At 41.8% G+C, this 20,531-nt stretch overlaps 3 protein-coding genes across 3 annotated transcripts; 2 read left to right on the top strand and 1 right to left on the bottom strand.

The window, feature by feature from the left end:
* Window positions 1-260: 260 nt before the first annotated feature.
* Window positions 261-14,971, top strand: LOC108600636 (zinc finger MIZ domain-containing protein 2). The gene is made up of 10 exons (XM_033293489.1): window positions 261-391; window positions 8,587-8,767; window positions 11,171-11,976; window positions 12,049-12,167; window positions 12,242-12,374; window positions 12,456-12,669; window positions 12,738-13,498; window positions 13,561-13,684; window positions 13,751-14,113; window positions 14,563-14,971. Exons 1-10 carry the CDS (start codon window positions 327-329, stop codon window positions 14,692-14,694), a joined length of 2,898 nt encoding a protein of 965 aa, XP_033149380.1. The 5' UTR covers window positions 261-326; the 3' UTR covers window positions 14,695-14,971.
* Window positions 14,972-16,847: 1,876 nt separating this feature from the next.
* Window positions 16,848-19,553, bottom strand: LOC108601141 (ATP-dependent RNA helicase DDX42). The gene is made up of 2 exons (XM_017989068.2): window positions 19,471-19,553; window positions 16,848-19,383 (listed from the first exon to the last, which is right to left on the bottom strand). The coding sequence occupies exon 2, from the start codon at window positions 19,353-19,355 to the stop codon at window positions 16,920-16,922; it is 2,436 nt and encodes an 811-aa protein (XP_017844557.1). The 5' UTR covers window positions 19,356-19,383; window positions 19,471-19,553; the 3' UTR covers window positions 16,848-16,919.
* A 270-nt stretch (window positions 19,554-19,823) lies between these two features.
* On the top strand, window positions 19,824-20,489 carry LOC108598853 (biogenesis of lysosome-related organelles complex 1 subunit 4). Its single transcript, XM_017985610.1, has 3 exons — window positions 19,824-19,912; window positions 19,973-20,044; window positions 20,105-20,489. Exons 1-3 carry the CDS (start codon window positions 19,850-19,852, stop codon window positions 20,465-20,467), a joined length of 498 nt encoding a protein of 165 aa, XP_017841099.1. The 5' UTR covers window positions 19,824-19,849; the 3' UTR covers window positions 20,468-20,489.
* The last annotated feature ends 42 nt before the right edge of the window (window positions 20,490-20,531 follow it).

The raw sequence follows: 20,531 nt of genomic DNA, 5'->3' as shown, positions 1-20,531 counted from the left end.
TAAAAAGTTTAATTTAAATAACAACTTGGAAAACTTGTGAAAAACCAAAACAAACAGTTGCCAAAAAAACAAAAACAACAACAAAAAAATGTGAAAGCGTAACAACAATAAGCAAACAAAAAAGAGTTGCAAACAAAAAACAACAACAAATAATAAAAAGTGAAAGAAATGTTATTTTTTGCCAAAATGTCGCTGAACCTTTGAAATAAAAAGCAAACGTTCAAAAAAATTCAACAAAAAATACAAACAACAACAAAGAAATAAATAAATAACAAACACACACACACAGTGAAGAAGTGTGTTTAAATGTTTAATTTGTTGATGCCATGCAATTGATTGTTGACAAAATTCCCATGTATTCCAAACAAACAACGAAGCGCAATTCCAAAAAGTAAGTTCCGATCAAAAAGTTTATGCTAGAACGTTAATTCGATTACGACAAACGCAACCAAACAAGTGAAAAGTGCAAAACAAACAAATAGAGCAAACGAGCGAGAGAGAGCGAAAGAGTGAGAGAGAGAGAGCGAGAGCGTGCACTGATAACGCACAACAACAACAACAACAACAGCAGCAACAATTGCACCTGTACCCAGCAGCAGCAACAACAACAACTTTAACTAACAACAAAACAAATGAAAAACTTAGGTAAAATATCTAAAAATAAATTCCATTTAAAACAACAAAAATAAAACAACAAAATCAAATCAAATCAAAAAAAAAACAAAAAAATGCCATTAGAATTAATCACAGCAAGACAATAAATAAAAAAATATTATTAATATATATAGCTGGTTTTGCAATAAAAATATTTTATTATGGGCTAATGGCATTTTGTTTAATTTCTTAAAATATAGTGAATATTTTTATTGTTGTGCTTTGAAAGGAATGTGCTTTTGTTTTTAGATATTTTATGTACATTTTTCGTAACGTAAAATTAAAACTTTGCTTTGTTTGTTGTAGTTTATAAATATTAAATAATAATATAAGTTAAATAAATAAGCAGTGAGGCAAAAAAAAAGAAACAACAGCTGATGTGCTAAAGCTCAAACGCACAGCTGACCCATAATTGACACACACACACACACACACACACACATGCATAGAGAGCGATTGCACGTACGCCAGTCCAGGTCGAAAGGAGGCGCAACATTTGCTCTTGAGAAAGCAGCCAGGCAAACATTTTGTTGCCGACCTACTGCTGTTGCTTTGTTGCTCTCGTTGTTGTTGTTGTTGTTGATTTTTCTTTGGAGTTTTCCATTGAACTATTTTCGTAGAACGAAGCGAAGCGAGCAAACATTTTCCCAAGACACAGAGCAATGTCAAAGACAACGATCCCCGCTCCCGCTCCCTCTCACTCTTCATCATTCTCTGCCTGACTGAGTTGCCCGCTTGCCTGCCCTTTGAACAAAACTGAAACAACAACAACAAAGGCAACATTTCGTCAGTCAGTCAAGACAGTTGGACAATGTTTTCGCCCATTTTTCTTTCGAGTGTATGTTGTGTATCTTTTGTAAATTTGTACAGCGAGAGACTTCGGTTTGGGGGAGCAGCAGCAGCGAAAGAAAAAAAAAGGTCATAGTCAATCCAAGCATTACAAACTCGTCTCAGTCTCTTGCTCTGTTTGCTACCTACGCCTTTTCTTTCTTTTGCCGTTTTTCTCACATGCCACGCATATTTTGCTGCCCCTGCCACACACACACACGCACACGAAAACAATGAAGAACCGTCTTTGGTCTTGTAATTCATCAAACGCAGCATTTAGTTTAAATTTATACAGGTAAAAATGCTATTAATAGCTTAACCCATTTTGGGTACAGGTAGCAGCTGCACTGCTTGCATTTCTTAGAAACTGAAAAGTTTTTCCAGCTAAAGAACAGACACCCCCGTCTAATTGTTGCAAATAAACAGCGCAAAATTTGCCGTTTTTTTTTGTTATAAATATTCGAAAACTATGCGACACATCAATCAACCACCGCGACAGGCAAATCAAAAACCAAACAAACAACCACCAGATGAGCCAAGCTAAAGCAAAAAAAAGGACTACAGACAGTTCCTGTTTCGCTTTGGCTTTGGTAATTTTCACACGGGAAATAAAAATGCGATACAATAAGTAAATAGTAGAAAAACAAAACCTAAACGCGGAAAACCATTTGCAAATCGCAAAAAGAGACGAGAGCAACCCCCTTGGGCATAAAGTGAGGTGCCAAAAGAGAGTTAGAGCGATCGAGCAGAGAGAGCGAGCGAGAGCGAGAGCGACTCTTCGCTCTCTCATTAACCCCAGAAAAGAAACAAATACTCAGTGCAGGCAGCGCGTTTATTTCTTTATCGAAAGTGCCTCTAATAAGTGTGGCTCTAATATTAATAAACCCATCAGTTAATGCAAACGGGGGCTGGTGTGGCAAGCGAAGCGAGCAACCCTCTCGCTATAGCCTTGAGCAATGAACAATGAACAGTTACACGTGTAAAGCAGTAAATTCAACCCCTGTGGGCCTTAGGGCCTGTGGGCTGACGTTAAACCACCCGTAGCCACACTGAAGGTCAACGCTTGTCTTGCATATCAAATGGCAAATTTGGTTTTGATTAGGCATTAATGGGTTAAGAGCTGATGACTTCTCTGGCGATCTCGCTCAATTCGAGAGCGAAGCGAGTGAGTTGTTTGCTTATCGTTTAATTTGTCCTCAAAACACCTTGAAGAAGTCACATGATAAAACACCAAAAATAACAACAACAACAACAATAACGGTAAATAGAGTAACAAGCAAATACATTTAACGACCCAATTAAAAGCAGCCAAACGCATTGATATCAAAACTAAAAACGAAGCAAATCAAGCAACGAACTCAACTTTAACGAAAAACCCCGAAAACTTTCAACTTGTGAGCTAAACAATGCCATAGATAGCAACTGAAACGATATCGACACACACACACACACACATATATATATATATATGAAAAAATAAATCAAAGGCGCGCAAAGTGTTATCAACAAAAATAATAAATAGCAATAACAAAAGTTAAAACAGATCAGAACGCAGTCAAGTTCTAAGCTAATATATAAAGATATAGCTGAGCACCCCCTCCCTCTCTCACTCACTGCCACTTGTTATAACCAACATGAGCTTAGTTCAGTTAGCTTATCTTTTGGCCATTGTCAACGCTTTAAGCTTTTTGTGAATGAAACACTTAAGTTTTAATAAATATGCTGAGCATTGGAATTCAATTAATTAATAATTCACTTAGCCTAAGCAGCTTTAACTTCTCTCTCTTTAACATTCTTTTTCCAAGTTGTCTGTCTTTTTGTCTTATCAGCTGACTTCACACTGTTCCCCTTTTAATTGTGGCTTCTTTTAATAGCAACACATTGTTTTCGTTTATTTTGCTGATAGTCGCTGTGGCTACAAAAATGTTTGTGGTTTGAGCATTTTTTTAAACCATTTTTGGGCTTCGCTGCAGCTTTTTGTGTGTTAGCAACAATTTTGTTGTTGTTGTTGTTGTTGCTTAAGCTGTACTTTAGTTGTTGCTGCAAACTGGTTTTCAAGTACGACGTCGACGTCGTCGTCAGCTTCGATTTATGCGTTGAGTTTTTTATTTTTTTTCGTCGCTTTATTTGCGCTGTTGCAATTTTGCGCTTTGTTTTATTTTCAAAACTGATTTATGTTTATTTTTTTTATGTATATTTTGTTGTTGCTCTTCGCTTAGCTTGTTGTTGAGCAAATAAAAAAAAATTATTACTGCAGCTTCTTTTGTTGTTGCTGTTGTTGTTGCTGTTGTCGCAGTCGCTGACAGTCAGTCAGCCTTCGATTTATTTTTAATGTTTATGTGTCTCTAATTGTTTATGATTTTTGCGCTGGCTTTAATACAAAGCGCAACTTGGCTAAGTTTTTGGCCTTTTGTATTTAACAATGACAACAGCGCAGGTGTTAGAATCTATTTGCTGTAACTGTAACTTGCAAGTTGGCATCGATTTGTGCGCCGACTGATAAGATAGGCAAAAACTACTTGTACCTTAAAAAAAATTACTAAACAGCAACTAGCGCGTTGTAAGGTGCGCAAAACTGTTGCTGATTGACAGTTAGTGGGGGTGGGGGGTGAACCCAAGAGACCAATGCGGCCGCGGGTTCGTTGATTAGCGCGTGTTACAAGAAGCTTTTATCGCTGCACGAGCAGACAGCAGACAGCCATCAAAACATTTTGGGGTTACATCATACGAAGAACAGGCAACAACAAACAAGAGAAAGAGAGACAGACAATGAGTGCGACAGCGAAATGCAATTACTAAAAAGTTGTGAAATGCAATTGAAATTGCAGTTTGAGTTTTTGTTTGTTGGCATTCTCTAGAGATTGTAGTCCAAGAGTTTTTAATGCACAAATAATTTAATTAGAGCGACTGTTATGCATAAAAAGCAACGAAAAGTAGCAAATGTGCAGCCCTAAAATTATAACAAAGCTTAAACTTACTTGATTTGAGCTTTAGTTTGAGTTGCAGTAATTTATTAATATTTATTTAAATTAATTTTGTTTGCAGCTTGAGCTGCTTGCAGCACGCGCCTTAAAGTAGGCAATAAATAAGTTCAAAATGCATTTAGCGCTTTAATTATATAAACTTATGTATTTATTTAAATACTCCACACATGCTATAAACAATCAATACAATTTGTGCGCTATCTATATGTATTTGCTATTATAACTGTAAACAGCGTAGCTTTTGTAGCTTTTCTATACTATATAACGGCCATAATATCCGTGTTTGTATCAACTAATTTGCATGTGCACACGTAGGCGCGTTAAATGAACGCTTAAACATGCTAATTAGTACATTTACACACACACGCACACACTGGCACACAATGGCTGGCGTTGCACATTGCGTATACGCAACGTAAGCGGCTAAACGGCAAACCTTGTTTTTGTTGAAAAGCATTGTTGCAACTCTCTCTCTCTCTTTCTCTCGCTCATAGCTGTTGTTGTTGCTGTCTGCAGGTGCCAAATGTGCGCCCAACCATAAAGCGCGCCCCAAACAAATATTACTCATACCACATGTGCGCGCGCTCGAAACTTTAAACAATAGCCCAGTCGCTCTATTTTACCGCAAGCCGGCAAAACATTTATAAAAATGCATTTCAAATCGACAGCCAATATATTACAATAGGCTGGGTGGGGTGTGGGGGTAGCAATATGAATATGTTTGCCTGCTTGTTGCATTATTTGCATTGGATTTTTAATAAAAAGCAAGCGTCTTTTATTTTTTATGCGCTGCATTTGCTGCTTTGTTGTTCGATTTTTCAATAGGCTCGCTCGGCATATGCCCCACTCAAACCTTAAGCCTGTCGCGAGGGTTGCTGCCGTCGTTTCGGTGGTTGCTGTGCGAGTCTATTATGCTGATTTATTTTTATTTTTATTGCAATATGAATATGAGTGAGTGTGTGTGTTTGGCCTCTTCAGAGTCAAGTCTATAGGCAAATAAATCATGAGACGATATTTATGCTGCGCACTGTATACGCAGCAGGCAATGCGGCGCCAAGCCAACGAAACCATAAAAAACGAAAGAGCAAAAGGCGCCAGCAAGTTTCATAGCCACTGACCGGAGTCGGACGCCGCTCGAAGTTTAACTTAAAGTCAAGGCGATAACTGCTGCATACCTGTGGGTAGACAATGCAGCAAGAATTTTGATGGCGAAACACCCTTGGAACAACAAACTGTCAAACGCACACAATCAAACAAATGTCGCTCGATGACGAACTGAACAACAAAAGCCGAGCCAAGAATATGGCAGCAGCCAATGAAATGGAAATGGAAATGGAACTGGCAACTCAGTCCAACTGTCGCTGCATATTTCGAATGTTATTGGTTTTTATGAATGGGTGGAGGTGGGGGTGGAGGGGTAGGATATTGTAATTGCCTTACAGCTGTCTGTTGTCTGTTGTTGAGCTTGATGCCCACACTTCAATGTCTGTCTGTCTGTCATATGAGCACATTTTTTCATATTACGCATACGCCACGCTGTCTCTCGCATAAATCAAACCACGCTATTGATAGCAGCAGCGCACAGTATCAAAAACTGTTGCAAATTCTTTTTATACACGTGTCTATTCATATTTCTTTTTTACAAAAAATGAAACAAATGTTGTGCAGACTAAAAAAAACAATAAACATCTAAGCGCGCTTGTTGTGCAACCCTCAGCTTTGACCCACCGCCCCCAACCCACGCTGCGACTAATTCAACAAACCTAAATAATAAAAAAAAACGCAGGCATGCAAACATATTTCATTTGCCTGCTGACATAATCAACCCTCCGACTAGAGCAGCCCCCACAGCAACAGCAGAAAAACACACGCCACACAAAATATAAAAAATTAAATATAAGCAGTCAGCGTAAAAAATTCCAAAAAAAAAAGTACAACACAATTGATAAATCAGCGTAATTTTTTAATCATTTTTATGTAAAATGTAAACACGCAAGGCCTAGACTCTGATTTTTTATATAAGCGCAAAACGTAGTGCGCGACAAATCTAACAAAAGAGAGTGAAGAGTGAGCGACAAGTCGACGTTGGGTTAAGTGTATGCAAAGAATTTTTCTTTCCTTTTTTTGTTAACAATTACTGTCTCTTGATTTTCAGTTGTTGTTGTTGCTATTTGTCAAACGCTCTGTGTGTGTTTTTTATCTAATCAATAAAGAAATTTATATCTAATCAAAGTACAGCAAACAAAAAACTGAAACAAAGCAAAATGTTGGCGTCGTCATCAGCTAAACACATAGATATATATAGTATATAGTATGTATATATGTAAGACTTTTGACGCTCTTGCAATGCAAATTGTTAGTCACATAATGAGGCGAAGCAAAACAGAACAGAACCGAACCGAACGAGACGTAAACTTGACAATTATATGACGAGCTTACGCTCTAGCTCAATAAGCTTTGCCTCTGCTATAATTGTTGTTGTTGTTGCTTTGTTTATTTGAATTGTAGAATACACCTTGCTCCATTTGAAGGTTATGTTGCTTATAAGGCAGAGCAGCTCGCATTTATTAACAGGAAGTTAGATAACAGTGAAATGTTAAGCGAGTTTAACAGACGCTAGACAAAAAGTTTCTAGAAATTTTGTTTAACAGCGTCAAATCAAAAGTTTGATATTTCATCAGTCGTTATCTACAACTCGCTCTCGTTATCTCGAACTCGTTACCGCTCTCGCTTAGCCTTGAGTCCACACTATGAAAAGCTTTGTCTGCTTCAGTGGCTGACCTGCTGACCTCAATACGCACTCGCTACTCGTTGCGCGCTACTCGCTGTTCGCTCTCACATAAGCTAAAGAGTTATTTTATCACTCGTTATCTTCAACTCGTTGTCGCACTCGCTTACTATTGGCTTAGCCTTGAGGCATGCCACACTAAAAAAGACTTTGTCTGCTTCAGCGGCTGACCTGCTGACCTCAATTCGCTAGCGTTACGCACTCGCTACTCGTTACACGCGACTCGCTGCTCGTTGTCGCATAAGCTAAAGAGCTCAATGCTAATTTATCGTGAGCAGCAGCAGCAGCCGCAATCACAGGTTTAGTTAAGTGCGGCCACTCGTCGCGCCTCTCGCTCCCCCCCTCCCGCTCCTCACTCGTCGCTCGTCGAGGCGATAGCTAACGCTGTTTGCCGGCAGTTCTCGTCATGCGATTATCAGCCAATCGCTTAGTGTGCTATTTATTTACATTTGCCATTTTCTATGTGTGTGTTCGTGTGTCTCTGTGTGTGTGTGTGTGTGTTCTTTTTATTTTTTTTCTGTATTTTTATGTATATTTGCTTTTTGCGCTGTTGCTGTTGTAGATGCGCAATTATTGTGAGCGTGTTACTTTATTTTTCGCCTGTATTGTTTTCACTTTATTTATTTATTTATTTCGTACTTTTCCAATTCTCGACTGTTGTCTAGCTTAATTATTTTTACCTTAAATGTCGCCGGCGCATGTGAACACAATTCCACGCTTGTGTCTTAGGACAGCAGCCCTGAGCCCATTTGACATTTTAGGCTTAAATGTCAACAGCAGCAGCAGCAGCAGCAGCAGCAACAACAATTGTCATGCAATGCAATTCGCTGATGATTTGCGCATGCATCGAGCATAGAGCTGACATCATCATCAGAGAGAGACTTGCAAACATATGTCCCCATTATAATGCACCGAACGAACTCAACTCAGTTTAGCGCACAAATCAAAAGAATTTTTCATAAATCCCGCACAGCCCCCAAGCCAAAAGTTGAGTCATCAGCTTATTATTAATATTTTTTTATTATCAGCAATGCTCAGACTTTTAATTTATAAGCAAGCTGCTCTTAAGTTGAAAACGTCTGTGTGCTGTGCTTGTTCAAACAGTGGCTGCCATAAATATTTACACCGTGCCTGCCACCACCTGTTGCCAGCAACTGTTGCTGCTGCTTTGACTCTTCACTCAACGTTTAGGCTTAGCTGTCAAAATTTAACTCAGAACATTTATTTACTTAATTTCTTTGCTGTGTTCAGCATGCAGCGCGACACGCCCACCGCCTCCACTTATCAATTGCAACACATTAATTTATTTCTCTATGTTATTTGCATTTACAGAAAAAATGATGAAATGAACCAGCAGGCAGGCTCCTCAAGGGCGCCAGCCACAGGGGGCCAAATCTCACCGCCAGGTTGGCAGTCCAGCAGCATAGCATTGCGCGTTCCTACACTGAAGCACGACAGCCAAACAACGGAGTTGTTGAGTGCTACTAAGAACACTAGCAATGCCTGTTCCACAGTCCTTCTAGCTAAGCTATCTATCCAGCATCCTCTCAAAATAGTCTCGGTCCATATCATTTTCGCTTGGCAACACCGCAGACATGAGCATGCAAATTAGGTCAGCACAGCAACGTGAAACTTTCCTTGGTACGATATCTCCAAGTCAGAGCAGCCAGACATGGGAGTCAGAGCAGCAACACACGTCCGAAGACGTAGCACCAGCCACCACGCAATCACTAGCAGCGACCCTTTAGCAGGCAGCAACGCGCTGTGAGGCACGGAAGACACTTTTATCGCTCGGGCCAATCTGAGGCTCCGTTTCTGATCGGCGACAGCCTGCGCAGCAGCTCTGCGAACTTCAAACCCCCTTTATCGGTCTCGCCTTCTCCCCCGAGCTCTCACATCAGCCTGGGCCGCACGCACTAGAACGGCGCAACAACGCCTAGGAAGCCCGCCTGCCAAAGCGACAGCGCCTGGCGAGCGAGGACGGTCCGCCAGAGCGCACGTCGCGAACTCACATATGGATATGGTCACGTGGCCAGACACCAGCCTACATGTCAGCTACACAGCACACCCAACGAGCGTACACACAGCACATCCAGAGGCCCCAGGCCGTTACAGTACCGGAACATCTGGGTCTGTGACCCGGCCAACGAGCACACGAGCGACAATGCACAATCCCATTCCTGAACACTTCTATATTCTATATACGCATATCCCGCCGTGATATGTATGGGCAAAAGTGGCACAACAAGTCACAATACCACATTGTGTAGACACAGTGATGCCGCGCGCCAACTCACAGTAAGCGGCTATCTCAGACCTAGGCAGAGTACAGCTAGAGCGAGCTGGACAATGGCGAGACAAAAACAGCCTCAGTGTTCTATATGAGTGAGGTTCATGGTGTAGAACGGCAGTGGAAACCATAAAACACACCATGAGCTCATATGCTGACACGCGAAGCTGGTTGTCAACACTAAAATAGGAAATGGGGAAAGGTGGAGCACACGACGGCACCAATTTTATCTAGGTTTAAGGTTGCCCATATATCCAGCTGAGAATGACCCTAATTAGACTTCCTCAGCAACACAGCCTGCAGTATTATTATTCAAGTTCGAATTTCCAGAGATATTCAGAGGATAATCAGGGATGAGCCACTTATAAGAGGGGATTTACGAGAAACAGAACATTGAAAACGCAACAGCAAATCAAATGAAACAGTGAACTAATTAAATCGTAGGGAGGTGGAGTGGGGTAGGGGAGGTTGGGAGATACACTCAAGTGATTTCGATTGACAGTTGGTGGCGAATAGAAAAATTAACTGAAAACAGCTTTTGATTTTTTAGATTTCTAAAGTGCATACAAATAAAAAAATTATAAAAAAATATAAAAATTCACAACAATTAAAAATGCATGACTTAAAATAAAAAATAGTTGAAGATTAGTAAGCATATTACAGATTACATATTGAAAAAAATATATTTATTATATAAAATCTTATTTCAACGTATAAAAAATAATTTCATTTTAAAATTTTTTGAAGTTAAAAGATTTAATATAATTAAAAAAAAATATTGTTAAATTCTTAAATTAAAAATTAAAAGTTTTGCATGTGTGTAAATTAACAATTTAATATTTCACTCACGTTTTCAAGTTTTTGTGTTAATTTAACATAAAACATATAATTATGTTTTTCAATTTAAACTCAAGCGATTTGCATAGTATGTCTTAATTTAAAAATTAGTTAAAAGCTTCTTTCCAATATCTATTTATTTCTCATTAAAATATTTACGAGCTCTAAAATGAAAGTCATGGTAAATAATAATTTTAAAAATATTACTAGTTAGTATTAAAATAACATAACTATAGCTTGTGGCCGCAGTTAATAAGTTAACAAACTGAAATGGAAATTAGTTAGTAGCTGTGGCTGTGGCCAAAGGGAGCCGATTGGGTTGCATAAATCGATCTTGGCATGTTTAGTTTCCCATCACGTTGTGTATAGCGCGAAAGTTTAACGAGCCTCATAAAAAATAAAAAAAAATAAGCAAACTCACATAATATGCAAGGTTAGCTTTAAATATAGCAACGCTAGAGAGGGAACTGCTGGGTTTGGTCAATTGCGACGACAACTTGGCGACAACAGGTAAATCTCGCAGCTGGATTGTCTCAAGCGCCGCTGGGGTCTGGTGCTCTGGGGCTGGGGGTTCGGTTCGGTTCGGTTCACTGCGGTTCATTGCAGTTCGGATTTTGGGGCAGTCGGTAGCCGAGTGCGCTTCGCTCAGTGCTCAATGCGCTTTCAATAACAAAACTTAATTGTTTGCATGATGTGTGGGCAAAGTGCAGCTAAGCGATTGCCTGGGGAGCGGTAGCGGCCGCCAGGGGGCGCTAATTATTGCCAAGCAGCTGTGACTTGAGCAAATAGCAAAGTGTTGCCGCAATTAGCAAATTGCCAAAGATCTCTCGACCAAGCAAATCTCTAACGCTCTCTCTCTCTCTCTCTCTCTCTCTCGTGCAGATGACGCCAATGAACCAAATGCAAAGCATGTCGATGGGACCAACTGGCATGCAAATGGGCAACATGAATCCCATGGCCAAGATGCAGGGCATGGCCAACGGCGGCTATCCACAGCAGCAGCCACCGCCGCAGCAGCAGCGCCGCCTGACTCCGTATCCACATCCGCAGATGCACATGGCGCAGAAGCGCAATGGCGGCGGTGTGGGTGGCGGCATGTATCCGAATCCAGCAGCGCAGCAGCAGCCACCGCAAATGTACGGCGGCCAGCAGATGCATCCGGGTGGTCCCGGCGGCAGTGGCGGAGTGCCGCTGCCTATGCAAGCGGGCGCAGGCAATGGCTATGGACGTGGCGGCCCAATGGGCGGCGGCGGCGGAGGAGGCGCTGGCGCCTACGGACGCATGTCGGCAGGCAATGGCATGGGCCCTAATGGAGGACCCGTTATGGCGCCTGGGGGCGGACCAATGATGCCCATGGGCAGCGCTGGCATGGGACCCGGACCCGGCTGCATGGGTCAGCAGAGATTTGTGCCACAGGCAGGCGGCGCGGGCATGGGCTACGGCGCTGGTGCCGGCGCGCATCAGGCGCAGTTCTATCCTAATGGCAATGGAGGCGGCGGCGGCGTGGGCGTTGGCGTGGGTGGAGGCCAAGGCAGCATGTGTCCGGCTGGACCGGGCGGCGTTGCCAGCAGTGCCAATCCCTACCAGAATCAAGGGTAAGAGTCCCGCTAACCCCAAAAGGCTCATAGTAGGCACTTGCTTATAATTCTCTTCCTCTTCTCTTGCAGTTTCCAGCAAAACTATCAGCACAGTCCAGTTCCTGGCAATCCGACGCCACCACTGACGCCAGCCTGCAGTGTGCCCTACGTCAGCCCCAATCCGGACATCAAGCCGCCAATGGACAACAGTAAGTGGAGCACTCAATCCCAAGCTCAAGCAAAGAAACTAACCCAATCTTTAATTTTCTCTATTCCTTTTTAGGCGAGGAGATGAGACTGACATTCCCAGTGCGCGATGGCATCATCTTGCCACCGTTCCGCCTGCTCCACAATCTATCGGTCAGCAATCATGTGTTCCATCTCAAGCAGAATGTCTACAACACGCTCATGTGCCGGTAAGTTCCGAATTCCCATCAATTCTTCAATTGGCGATTTTGAATTTCATCGAATTTAATCGAATCGAATTTCAATTTCAGCACCGATCTGGAGCTGCAGCTGAAATGCTTCCATCAGGACGATCGCCAGATGAACACCAACTGGCCGCACACCGTCACCGTCTCCGCCAATGCCACGCCGCTCAACATCGAGCGCTCCGAGAAGAACAGCACAGCGCTGCGTCCGCTCTATCTGAAGTCCGTCTGTCAGCCGGGACGCAATACGCTGCAGCTGACCGCCAGTTCCTGTTGCTGTGTAAGTGCCAAAGCTCCAAATCGATCGATATCCATTCTTACTCATCCATTCCTTTTCCTTTCTTGCAGTCCCATCTGTTTGTCCTGCAGCTGGTGCATCGACCATCGGTGCGTCAAGTGCTGCAGACGCTGCACAAGCGCAATCTGCTGCCGCTGGAGCATAGCGTGCAAAAGATTAAGCGCAACTTGAGTTTACCCAGCGTTGGAGCCGATGGTGTCGCCAATGCGGGCAGTCCGGATGCTGCGCAGCAGTGCGCCAAGATCTCATTGAAGTGTCCCATTACCAAAAGTCGAATACGCCTGCCGGCGCGCGGGCACGAGTGCAAGCACGTGCAATGCTTCGATCTGGAGGCTTATCTGATGATCAACAGCGAGCGCGGCTCCTGGCGCTGTCCGGAGTGCAGCAAGTCGGCCATAACCGATACGCTCGAGATCGATCAGTACATCTGGGCCATACTCAACATGCTGAGCAACAGCGATGTGGACGAGGTTATCATTGATTCCTCCGCCAATTGGCGTGCCCTGCAGTACAACGGTGGCATGCCCAATCCGCCACAAACGGGCGCAGCTCCAACTCCAACTCCAAATGGTGCCGGCAATGGCAGCAGCAGCAGCAACAACGTCAGCGGCGGCGGCGGCAGCAACAATGGCTTGCCTGCTATCAAGCAGGAGCTCTGCGATGACATCTCCAAGGTCATGTCGCCCGGCTCCACACAGCTGCCCACCTGGGACAACTCTCAGGCAATGAGTCCCTACAACATGCACGACATGAATTCCATTGCCAATGGCAACATGATGGGCAACGGCAATGTACCCAACGGCGCTCAGCTGTAAGTCGATAGATTAAAATTCATTTTATTTATTTATTAATTGAATTCTTTGCTTCATGCAGTGGCAATCGCAGCAGCTATGACGGTTTCAATGGCAACCACAGCGACGGCAGCAGCTTGGGCAATGGCGATGGCGTCAATTCGCTGGATCAGCTTAATGCCATGGAGAAATCTCTCAGCGATCAGGTAAGTCCAACTCAACTCTCACTCAACTGCAAATTCAAAGTCTAATGTAAATTTCTTTTCTTGTAGATGCCTCATACGCCGCATACGCCTGGCGCTGCCAGTCATCCGATGACGCCTGGTGGTCCGCCCAGTGTCAGCTCATCCCACAATGAGCCCATCAGCGGCGGCACGCCCAATGCCAGCAATGGCAACAACAATAACAACAACAACAGCAATGGCCACAATTCACCACAAACGCCGGGCACGCCCAGTCGCAGCTTGGGCAGCGGCAACAATCTCTCCAATGCGGACAGCCAGCAGCAGGAGCAGCTGCTCAACTCGCTCATGAGCAGCCAGACGCAGCTCAAGTTCGAAAACGATCTGAGCGCGGAGCTGCAGAACTTTGATCCCTCAGCCGCTGGACTCGACAACACTGGGCATGATCTGAATGTAAGTAGCGAGTAATAAGTAGCGAGTAATGAACAGCGAGTTAGAAAGTGGCCATAACAAAGTAAGAAAATGTTTTTTTTTGTGCTGCTGTTTTTATTGAATCTTTGAGAATTCCGACTAACAATAAGTATACAAATCTTATAACTAAACATTATCTGTTTCTTGAAAAGTAATAAATAGCGAAAAATGAATAACGAATAATAAGTAGTGAGATATTAATAGCAAATGAATATTAGTGAATGACTAGTGAGTTATTGATTGCAAATAAAAAGTAGCGAGTGATGAGTAGCAAATAAGAAGTTGAGAGTGATTAAAGGCGAGTAAGAAGTAGCGAGTGATGAATAGCAAATAAGAAATACCGATATGATAATAACGAGTTTTAAGTAGCGATTGATTAATAGTGCTTAAATACTAAAATTAATCCAACATTTTTTTCTCTTTACTTACAGTTATTGCAAGACATGGACCCAATGGAGATTTTGTCGTACCTGGATCCCCAGCCGGATCTGAATACGCCACCCTCGAGCGGCAGCAGTAATAACAATGCCAGCGACGATTTGTTGGCCACGTTATTCGATTAAATTTTTGTGCTTGGATGAGAGTTAATAAAAAACATATAAATCGTATGAGAAAAAATTCCTTAAACAACATGAAAACGAAACAACAACAACAACAACAAATATGCAAATGGCTAAAAACCATTTCAATGTATATAGTATTATTACTTTTAATGAATTGTGCACTATATCAAGTCGCGTAAGCAAAAAACATAAACAATTTCGTTTCCACACACACACATATACACAACAACAACAACAACACAAAATCAAAGCAGCAAATTTTTTTTTGGGCAAATTTAAAAATTTGCCGTGTTGAAAAACAATGAAATGTGATTTAAAAATTAATTAATTAAATTAATTGGCATTTAATTTAAAGCAAGCATAAAAAACTTAAACAATTATTACGACAACAATTAATTAACAACAACAACAACAACAGTCATTATACCATATAAAAAACAAAAACAATTCAGTTGAGAGCATAAAAATTCCTTCAATGAAATTTACGAATTTAAATGTGTAATTTTCGCTGGCGCCCAAACAAAAGTTGCCACATAGAAATTGTTTAAATAATTGAGCAGCACTTTTTGTTTGGGAGCCGAAAACTTTCTACGACAAATTTAGTTTTTACATTTACATTAAAATGTGAAATATTTTTTTTGTTTATTGTACAAAGTATTAAAATTTAACATCAGCAACGCAGCAAGAATATTAAAGCAAAATTTAATATGAAACTAAAGTGAAAAAGAAAAACGGGAAGCATGAGCAAAGAAAAACAAAATCCCAACAATTTTATTACATTTATAAAATGAAAACATTTACATTTTAATTGTTGCATAATTTTAATTATTTTTTAATGCCTATAACATTAATTGACCTAGCGTGGTAAACTAAACAAAATTAATATAAACATTTAAAATATAACTAAAATGCAGAAATATTATATATTAATTGTAAAAACAAAAACAACAACATAAATGTACTTGTAATTTAAGACAGGTTAGAGCGCAAACAAACTATTAAAAATTTAAATCAAATTTAACGTTAGAATTAATATATATTGTATATATCGATATGTATGTTATACGCGGCAACAACAAAATACACACAAAAACAAAAACAAGCAAATTAATTAATACATATAAATAAAAAAAAACAAAAACAAAATACATATATAAATGAGTATTGTTTAAAAACAACTTGGTTTCGTTTTAATTTCGTTTTTATAAACACTTTGATATATTTATGGTTTTTATTTCAGTTATTGCTACTTGGTTTTATATTTTTTTGTACGATGTGGTTAACATGGACCAATTTTTATATAAAATACCCACACACCGAACGATTTTTGAGCAGCATAAATGTTATGATAATTATACACGTAACGAAAACGAAACAAAATAAAATTAAACATAGCAAAATTTTTAAGCGAAATTAAATGCTTCTCAATTAAAACAAAACAAAACAAAATGAAATGCTTAAAACAATTATGCAAAAGAAAATCTCGTCAATGTGGTAGTTAAATGAATCTCAACTTTTCTCAATGTTATATCAAAACCATATGCTAAATTATTATATAAAACTTATCGTCGTACTTTACCAAAAAAAAAAAAAATGAAAATCTAAGAAAAAAAGAAAATAATGCAAAAAAAATCGTAGTGGTTTCATTGTAAAACAATATTTCATAAATTTTACGAATATTTACGAATAGCTTCGAAATTTTTCTCGCTTCAACAAAACAAAACGCTAAATCGAATTAAATTAGAAGATTTTGAACAGTGTAATATTAAAAAAAATGAAATGAAAAGAACACTTTAAGCATATGCTTAATCTGAATGCACTATAGAAAAGAAAAGAATATTTTAGAAACTGAATGGCAACCGATTTGCTTTGGTCAAAGGGTTGCGGTTCGGTTTGCTGGGGTCTCGGTTAGAAGGCCAATGAGGAGGTGTATGCGCAAATGTGATTTTATTCAAAATAAAATACACATTAAATTAATGAGGAATACATGAATTACAATTAATGACATTTTTATTGAATCGGCATTGGCTGAAAGATGATGGAAGATTAAAGAAGAAGGGAGTAGTGTACATATGAGTATTTACCTTAAACAATATATTATGGATATAAATATATATATTTAGTGCTAGTGCTAGCATATAAGTTGTAATTTTAAAAAAATGAAAATGATGAAAGAAAAGCAAATACACATTAAATAATATGAAAATAAAACAAAAAACAAGCTCTTAATTCCAACGACTCTTCTTGGCACGCTTTGCCTCAGCTGAGGCAGACGACGACGAGGAGGAGGGGGAAGGAGAAGAAGAGAACGGGTTCGAGTGTCCGCCGCCTGAAGATGGCGCAGGTGGCGTCGGCGCCGTAAAGACTCCCGTCTCAGGCACTGTTTGCTCCCAAGTGCGATCACTAGAGGCCCGGAACTGCGAACAGTACTGCGAGCGGAAAGCTTGACGCATGGCCGAGTAACGATCCGAGGCGGGTCCAGCGTTAGTTGTCGATTTACTTGACTCAGATGCAAGCAGCTTCATCTTCGAGCCAACAGCAGATCCACCGCTACTACCGCCGCTGCTACTGCCATTGCCACCATCCCTTCCAGCGCCACCACCGCTTCCACGCTCACGATAGCCCAAGCCCATGAAATTATTGACAGGCCTCTTGCCCTTGCCCTGCTTGAAACGCGAACTGCGAAACCAGCTGCTCTTCATGGCCAGCTCCATGAGATCGGCGGGCACATCCTGATCAGCGCCCTCCAAATTGCGCACCAGATGCCCAGCAAACTCCTTGTCCTTCTCCGTTACCAGCGTATAGGCATTGCCCTTCTCTCCAGCTCGTCCAGTGCGTCCGATTCGATGTGTGTGCGTGTCGATGTCTCGCGCTATGTCATAGTTGACCACATTGCGTATGTGGGGTATGTCCAGACCACGAGCAGCCACATCGGTGGCCACCAGTACGTCGCATTCCTTGCGCTTGAACTGTGTGATGACCTTGTTACGATCCGCCTGATCCATGTCACCGTGCAGCAGCAGACAGTTGTGCTCCTGTACCATAAGATTATTCGCTACGACTTCTGCATCCGCTTTCTTGGTTACAAACACCAACACAGCGCCCTCGGAGAGGAACTTAACCAAGTGACACAACAGCCAGTTCCATTTTTGCAGCGGATTGGGAAACACAAACACATGCTGCGTAATATCCGAATTGGCCTCGTTGAGATCGCCCTGGACTATGCGCACAGGATCTGTGAGAATGTCACGTGCCAGGCGCTCGATGCGCTTCTTGAACGTGGCCGAGAACAGCAGCGTCTGTCGATCTGGGCGCACATGATTGCAGATGGAGCGCACCTGTGGCTCGAAGCCCATGTGGAACATGCGATCCGCCTCGTCCAGCACCAGAAATGTTACTCTTTTCAGATTGGTAGCCTTCATTTTGACCATGTCAATCATGCGACCTGGTGTGGCCACAATTATTTCACAGCCCGTCTCAAGCGCCTTGCTCTGCTCCCACTTGGAGCCGCCACCGTAGCAACAGACCACATTGATATTGTACACCTTGCCGAACTTTTTGGCTTCGGCGTAGATTTGCAGCGAGAGCTCACGTGTCGGCGCCAGTATCAGTCCAATGGGCCCATCGCCCGGGGCCAGTTCGCGCTGATCCATCAAGTGCACCAGCAGTGGCCAAATGAACGCTGCCGTCTTGCCGGAGCCCGTTTTGGCAATGCCAATGATGTCACGTCCGCTTAGCGCAACGGGCACTGCCTGTGCTTGAATAGGAGTAGGCTGTGTATACTCCGCTTTGCGCACGGCTTTTAATAATCGGTCATCGAAGTTAAAGTGCCCAAAGGATGTCACCGGCTTGGGTGGCGACGCACCGGTTACCCTGATGCCCAATTTATTGCGTAGCTCGCGCACCTGCTCCTCGCCAAGTTGTGCTATGTCCTCATGTGGCGTGTAGAAGTTACGCTCGAAAGGCGCGTACTCTATTTCAGAGTGATAAATGGGCGGTAGTGGATCAATTTCCTTCTTTTTGGGCGGCGCAATAGGATTGCCGTCCTCATCGTAGTCAATTTCGATATCGGAGCCCTCGTCGCGTAGACCCGCATTGGGATTCTCCTCCATGTAGCGATAGTAACTTTCCTCGTCGTCCTCATCATCAATGTCGCCACGCACGCCCTTTTTATCCACGGGCGCAATGGTGGCCTTTTGCTGTGTATTAATCACCTTCTCTTTCTCCACCTGTTGATTGATGCCAGCCATGAACTGTTCCAGCGGATCATCATCCGAATCGTCATCGGCCTTCGTAGCTGGTGCTCCAGGCGAACCCGGCGCTGGTATATAAGCCTGTTCCAGCGGCTCCTTCTGTGGCGTATCATCATCCTCGTCAAAATAGTCATCGTCCATATGCAATTTGCGCTTGCCCACATAGTTGGTAGAACTCGTATACTGACTGATAGACTCCAGCGTTGAGTAACCATGCTTAGAAGTTCCGCTGCTTGATGCGCCAGCGCCAGCTACACCTACGCTGCCTCTGCCCCGAACGCTAAAACTGACCGCGCTGCCACCACGAGCGCCTGTTAGCGCTGGTGGCGGAGGCACTGCGCTCATATTGTTGCCAGCCTGCTTCTTGTACGGAAAGCCGCCGCCTCCCATGCCGCGGTAGTTGCTCATGTTGCCAATGTACAAATCAATACAGCATCTGAAATTCATATATTTCTATAAGTCCCAGCCTTATAAGCCGACGATTGAAAACACATGTGCTGCAATATGCGCGCAATTTACTTACTTCAGTCCAAATACGTAGCATAAAATTAACAAAAACACCTATTTTTGTAATTTTTTAAACGCGTTGAAACCATAAAATTCAACACGTATCATCCTGAAAGTGAACGGTTTCCCAACACTGAAAATAGAAATGGGGGAAAGTGAGCACAACATTTGTTTAGTTGCAATTACCTATTTCTACCCAATAACTTTAATTTCTGAGTATACAATGTTTGTTCAATATAAATAAATAATAATATAAATTATATAATAATTAAATAATATATAAATTATTTCAATATTAATAAACCGGCTAACAATATTTTTGATACGCACACTGTCATCCACAATATTTGATTTTGTTATTGTTTTCGGCAGGCAACAGCTGACAGGTAGTTAAGATGGTTGAGCAAGCTGCGCAGGATTATGCTAAGATCATAAAAAGCATTGATTTGGAAAAGGAGGTGATTAATTAGAGACCTCAGAATATATCAACAAGATAGTGAGCATTTGTATAATTGCAGATAAGTCCAATATGCACGAACATTGACGATATGCTGACGCGACTGGATGAGTTTGAAGCCGTGCTGGGTTCAGTGAGTTTAATCAAATTATCAATTAATACAGATATACATATGTATATATTTTATGAGCAGGTGCGTGCAGAGACAAATAGCATGATTGGAAATCATGTGTGCGGCATACTCAGTTTCAGCAATCATTTTAATGAACTACGGGAACGCGTAGACAAATTGGAGCACTTTGTAAACATTGTCAAGGATAATCTTGATGAAGTAGAAAGTTCGGTGGATATTGCAGAGCAGGAGCTTAATGTTACAGACTACAGTCTCAGAGGCTTGATTCTTAAACCACTGAAGGCCAAATTGACAGCACCGGATGCACTTGGCACTGAAGTTAAAAGTAACTTGATCGACGGCGAGTTTAAAGCCGTGCCCATCTTCAAATCAGATGACTACTTTGGCAAGTTGGAAACAAGTAGTGCAAATAACACCAGCTAACATTGGCCATATAAATATTTAGGTTACTAATTAGCTTATTTTATAGACGTGTAAAATGTTTATA

Source organism: Drosophila busckii, chromosome 3L (genome assembly GCF_011750605.1).
Source record: "Drosophila busckii strain San Diego stock center, stock number 13000-0081.31 chromosome 3L, ASM1175060v1, whole genome shotgun sequence".
Taxonomy (NCBI): Eukaryota; Metazoa; Arthropoda; class Insecta; order Diptera; family Drosophilidae; genus Drosophila; species Drosophila busckii.
The sequence above is the reverse complement of the archived record's forward strand: the minus strand, read 5'-3'. Positions and strand labels throughout refer to the sequence as shown.